The sequence below is a fragment of the Saccostrea cucullata genome, unplaced genomic scaffold (assembly GCF_032062105.1).
Source record: "Saccostrea cucullata isolate Sc308-1 unplaced genomic scaffold, CSIRO_AGI_Scuc_v1 ctg2843, whole genome shotgun sequence".
NCBI lineage: Eukaryota > Metazoa > Mollusca > Bivalvia > Ostreida > Ostreidae > Saccostrea > Saccostrea cuccullata.
This window is the reverse complement of record NW_026923129.1, coordinates 114,690-120,811: the sequence shown is the minus strand read 5'-3', so window position 1 is coordinate 120,811 and position 6,122 is coordinate 114,690. Positions and strand designations below refer to the sequence as shown.

General features: G+C 32.4%; 1 protein-coding gene across 8 annotated transcripts in view; it reads right to left on the bottom strand.

Moving 5' to 3' along the window:
* Nucleotides 1–1,009: 1,009 nt before the first annotated feature.
* LOC134263229 (deleted in malignant brain tumors 1 protein-like) overlaps nt 1,010–6,122 on the bottom strand; it is a 41,906-nt gene continuing 36,793 nt past the window's right edge. For all 8 annotated transcript variants that reach the window (XM_062745542.1, XM_062745546.1, XM_062745543.1 and 5 more), the window contains 6 exons: nt 4,150–4,291; nt 3,821–3,993; nt 3,214–3,355; nt 2,833–3,005; nt 2,402–2,658; nt 1,010–1,634 (listed from right to left, as the gene is read on the bottom strand). In XM_062745542.1, the coding sequence (XP_062601526.1) occupies nt 1,536–1,634; nt 2,402–2,658; nt 2,833–3,005; nt 3,214–3,355; nt 3,821–3,993; nt 4,150–4,291 (986 nt within the window). In that variant the 3' untranslated portion in view covers nt 1,010–1,535. The remainder of the gene's footprint in view (nt 1,635–2,401; nt 2,659–2,832; nt 3,006–3,213; nt 3,356–3,820; nt 3,994–4,149; nt 4,292–6,122) is intronic.

Here is a 6,122-nt window from a genome sequence, read left to right as displayed (position 1 = left end):
ATCAATAATTCACGCAAAAGTTTAACGCATTTATATTTTACATGGTCGCAATGCATGCATCTGTGAAACCCCAGTCACATTTCCAAAACGGCCGACGGGTTTTGAAGCTAAAATGGGATTCTTTGTGTGACAATTGGCAGTTCATCGGCCGTTGTCTTGCCCGATTTTGACCTCTTTTTTTGTCAGGGACCAATTTTGTGTCCATCGGTCCAAGTCATAATTTTTCTACGTCGGTGGCCGATTTCTTCAAATAAAGTTATCCGTCGACCAACCTTCGAGCATACCGAAAGTAACATGTTTCTATCTGGAGCTTTTCATGAGAAATTTACCGGACAACCCCACCAAATAAAAGTAGCTAAATCAACAATGTCTCGGGACAGGAGATGACGTCATCCAAACGAAATAAATGCACAAGGTTCAAGTAATGATAAATAAATCCTGAAAGTTTCACAAAAATTCCAAAGCGTTTGTGAGAAATCGCGTGCACAAAACGTTAAGTGATATATGATAGTATTTTTTTTGAGTCAAAAGGTTTTAGTATATGCAATAGGATATAAAAGCTATAAAAATTAATAAAATAAATGTTCAACGTATGACCCAGTAGAAATTTATTAAGTTGTTTAAATGACAAATTAAATTTTAGTCATTTCCTGATTGTGTAGAAACCTTTCAATTACTTCTTGAGGAAGATATATAAACAATTTTCGTGGAACGTGTCGTCTGTACTTAAATGTTCATAAAAGACAGACAACCATACATGATATACCCAGTGCTTTACTAAATCCTGAATGCGCCATCATATCATTAGTTGTAGTATACACTCACCGACCGTCATTTACAATGTTCGTCAAAACATGCATCAATCAGACAATGCGCAACATTTAGCTTAAAAATTAAAATTAACGTTAATAGGTAAACTACTTATAAATCTTAGCAAAGACTATCCTAGTGCATAACCTAGAATGTAACAATATTTTTGATTTATCAAATTTAAAGTAAAAGATGTACATGTCTTATGGTTAGATGTTTATTTAATTGAAGATTTCATATATGAAAAATAGGAAGTTTTGATTTTCAGTATAAAAATCTATAAAATACACACCCTCAATTTACATAACCTCTCCTGCACACACTTGTATACACGACAAAAACACCCTAACACCCACCCATACACATAATAATTCCAATGAATGATTTACATGATTTAAATTCACGAATCATACTTTTCTCCATCATTCTTTGGTTCTTAGTGACCCTTAATAGTTTAAACTTATAGTATCCAATCCAAAACTGACTCTAACGTATATATTCGAAGGAAAATATTTTTATGACGGTTAAACTAAGGATTGTTTTGTTATTCTCCATGACTTTATTGAGACACTCCAAGATCGACAATTACTTGATCGAAGAGGAAAAATTACTATAGAAATGAGTACAGTTAACATAAAGGTTAACTTTGAACTAAAATATGTAAAATAGCATGTATTTGTAAGGAAGAATAAAAAAAAAAGAAATATATCTTAGGGATAGTAAACTTAAATAATCGTTGTATAAATATCGTCATCGGCACAAGTTCCCAAAATAGCTTCATAGTCTCCATCTGAATCATCCGCCTTGCACAACGTGTGAGCTGCCTGAAAATAATAATAATAAGGTATATATAACTGTTACAATTATTTCTATATAATGCCATATGTTTCACTATCGATTATTACATGTAGACGGTCCTTGTATTTAGCAAAATTGGTTAAATGGTATTTTTAAACGAGAAATTCGATTTATCAAATTAAATATAAAAATACAGATTTTATTTTTTTCCCCCTATTATTCTAAGCTCTCTGATAAAAGCATAACTTGTGTTACTTTATATAAATTCTTAAAAGTTATCGATTTGATGTTACTAAAAATGAACATAATCTTTAATAAACTAACAAAAGTGCCGATTTTACAATCTGTTTATGAATCTACTTTATATTAAATAATTATATATTCTAAATCTTTTTATAAATATAATGAAACGGATATAGTCATTGAAATAATTACATTCCCTTAATTACTCAATCAGTATAGAAAGGAGACATATTTAGATCAAAAAGCTTATTTTTCATCTTCAGTATGAGTTTAACGAGAAGACAGAAGAAATTTGTGGCTTTTTTTTTTATTAATTTCACATTTTTATTTGTCAATATTTGAAAAACGATAATTTAACAAAAGCAACGCTTTCAGTCGGTCAATTCATAGATATATCGACTTCACAAAAATGCATACCGACCTCGCAGATATACTTTTCTGTGAAGACGATATATCTATGGATCGACCTCATGAAAGGGCTATAGTTGTATAAATTATTACACATAGCAAAATTAATACAATATCTTGTTTTCTTGTAAATTGTACATACTTTATTTTGCTCTGAATTATCAATGTTCCCATAAAGGGGGATATTGTAAGAGGGGTTTTCGAGAGCATCCCCATTTGTTACATTTGCCTCATTATTTCGTCTGTTTTTGTTCCCCCTTTCTTTGGAAGCTATCATGATCACAAAAACAACAAACACCACAACTCCGGCCACAGAAGCTGAGACAACTATGGTGCGCGTAATGTCTTTATCTTTTGAAACAGAATTTTCAAAAGAATTTATCGAATCTTTTTCCAAATCTGAAACGGTAATTCTAAAATTAAGAAAATAGGTATGAAAGATCAGTTGTAATATCATGGGTACTCTCCCTCTCTCTCTTTCTCTCTCCCTCCAAAATCAAACACGAATAGGTAATTTTACTTTTTTAAAATAATTGCAGCAATAAAGACAAAGATAGGGAGAAGAACGCTTGCCTGCTGCACAAATTACTCCAGCGTCTTTACTGTGGTAGCAATTTTTGATATCCAAAAGTGTAAAGTTACAATGAAACAAATCCACCTCATCACCATTGCACTTGACATCATTCATCAAGATCTTTCCAGTTTCGTACCCAAATACAGAAGATGTAAAGGCGGTAGCATTCTCTCTGTATCAGAATGTAAACATTATGTTGTTTAAAATGATTATAATTAGGGCAGGACATAGTGTTGACTTGATTATTATCAATGCAAAGGGTGTCATGGAATTACCAACAAAAAGATAAAAGCTCTAGTAATTGGTATTCTGACATTAATTTTGTTGCATCAGAAAAAAATACAATTATGATTCTTGAAATGACGAAACAATTTATTTGCCTTAAGAATCCCAGCATGAAGCACACGGCAGCAGCATCTCTATCATCCCATCCGTCGTTGCAAACTGTTCCCCATGAACCGTTATAGAAAACCTTCACTAGTCCTTCTGCTGGTGTCTGACCACCTACCAGTTTTATTTTATCTAGAAAAAACATTATTCGCTTTTAAAGGTATGAAGCATTTGAACCTACAAATACATGTACAGTTAAATAACAGACAAAGGCAATCCTTTATACATGTAAAATTTAATTTGGTGGAAACTGCAGTTTGAAGGCCATTTATTTGGAAACATCAGTAGAACTAAAACAACGGTAATTTAGAAATTGATATCGGCATTTTCTTTTGCACATAGATCAAATTATTTTTACATGTACTATGTAATATCTTTACGTGCATGTATCTCACATGTTTTAGATTAAAAGAAAGTTTTACATTTATATCAAAAACATGTCTTGATTATCTGTTTTCAGTAAATATATTTATAATGGAATTTTGTTTAAAAGTGCATTCAGTATCCAGTATGAAAACAATTTGTTTTATATGTGCATATACTAATAATTTGATTTTAAAATAGATTAATCAACTTTGTCTTGACAGTACGACCAACCTTGTGTACAATTGACTGCTGCGTAATAGTTTTGACTACACTTTTGTCTTCCTAATGTTGAGTATCTACATTGAAATATATCTAATTCACTTCCTCTGCAGTTAACGTCTGTCATCCAAACGATATTGTCTTGCTGGCCAGCGATTCGGGAGGACTCTGCAGTCGATCCTTTTCTAAAGAAATTTAATATTTAAGACATGAAAACTGTAGCATGATTTGTGTACGTTCATATTCAAAGAAAACTTAGGTGAGATATTAGGTCGATGATCTCTCTCTCTCTCTCTCTCTCTCTCTCTCTCTCTCTCTCTCTCTCTCTCTCGTTGTCTTGCCTTGAAAATCCAAGCATTAAACAGACAACAGCAGCGTCTTTATCGTCCCAGCTGTCATAACAAATTGATCCCCAAACACCTTTATACATGACCTCCACTCGACCTTCAGTTGGCGATGATCCATCAACAAGTCTGATTTTTTCTGTAATTAATAAATTAAAATTAAAGGTAAATAATGCCATATATTTATATGTTCCCATTTTAATGACAAGAGCCCTGAACAACATTTTACATTTCAAAACACCAATTTTTCATCCAACCCTCATTAAATCTTCTAAATAAAATACGAGTCTGTCTTCTATCTTACTTCCCAAATTTATTGTTGAGTTCTTAGAAACTGCTTTTTGGACTTCGAGAAAAATATTTCATTTAAAGGTGCGCATATTGAAATTTTTTCATACATTTGTAACATTGCGTACATGCCTTATTGTTCAAAGACAATGAACTATATCTGCAAGCAGCAATCACTGCACTTTACTTTCATTAAATAGATTGATTGTGCATTGTTTAACGTCCCTCTCGATTTTTTTTTAATTTTATTCAAACGCCACCACTTGCCGGTGGATAGCTGCAAATTTTGTCCTATACTCGGCACTGAAGGGCATTGAGCAGGGAGGGATCTTTTTCGTGCCAGCACCTACTGCGACACGGGACCTCGGTTTATACAGTCTCTGCACTTGAAAAAAATCAAGTAAAATAATTTAATTCGATTTCTTAATCTTGGTCTTATATAATGCTAAAAATATTTTAATGTATTACAAATTCTGCGATTAAGTATAACTTTTCTCTGATCATAGTATCTACTTAAAATGTGACCATTTGCAAAATAATCTAAAGAGGGCACTGACCTTACAAAATGATTGCCTGCTCCCATATGAGAATAATTGCTGAATACCTGTTTTGTTTTGATTTTGCGATTGAAAAACCTTTAAATCATAAAAATAGTAGATACACAACAGAATTATGTAATAAAGATTCTGGAAATGTCTAATTATATTTCATTTATTGGAATAGGAGGATTTGATTATTACAGATGGATTCCATCAATATTGGAAAGTCCGGGATCTGCTAGCCTGAGGTAACCCAAATAATTGTCCAATTGATCCGAAAAGATTTTGTGAAAGTTTCAGTAATTTTATTGATTGATTAAGGAGTAGTTAGAGTAAAGACATGGATACCCCCATGTTATAGAAAGCATAACAGGTCCATAATTGCTGTAATAACAACGTAATAAAAATGCCCAATTGATACGACGAAGGTGCACAATGGGAATATGCAAGAAACATTTTGTGAAGCTTTCATTATTTTTATCGGTTGTTTAAGTTTTGCGGATACTAGATGTACACGCACTTCGTTATAAAAAGAATGAAAGTGTCAATGGTTTGCTATGACAACAAAAGATTCACAATTGTGTTATAGGTAATAAAAATTCTTCTGGTTTGTAAAACTTTCAGAATTTTATTTAGTGGGATAGGAGGAGTTGTAGCTAAAATGCTGCAACTCTTGTTATTCTTTAAATGTCAGTCTACATGTTTTTCTATTAAGAACCCCAAATATTTGTTCAGTTGAATAACAAAATAGATGGTGCCTAATGGAACCAGTTTATGAAGAGTGCAAGTCTCATTAAATTCGAATGAGCGGTACATATATACTGTATGTGAGGATTTGCGAATAGGATGAGAGTACCCCATCCATATGATTTAATAATAGTGAACATGTCCACGTCTTTTATGGGAAACCAAAAACATCTGTCCCATCGAATAGAAAAATTGGAGTTCCACATTGAAACTATGCAATAAAGAATCTGTAAAATTAAAAAATATATTTATTTTATTTAGTGGCCTAGGGGGAGCATGAGGAACAGGTATCTCAATTATTACAGTAAGAATGGCAGTTTCTATGTTTTGTGATGGGAAGCCTCAAATATTTGCTGATTAAAAAATAAGGTGCACAATTGCATTAAGTAACACGAT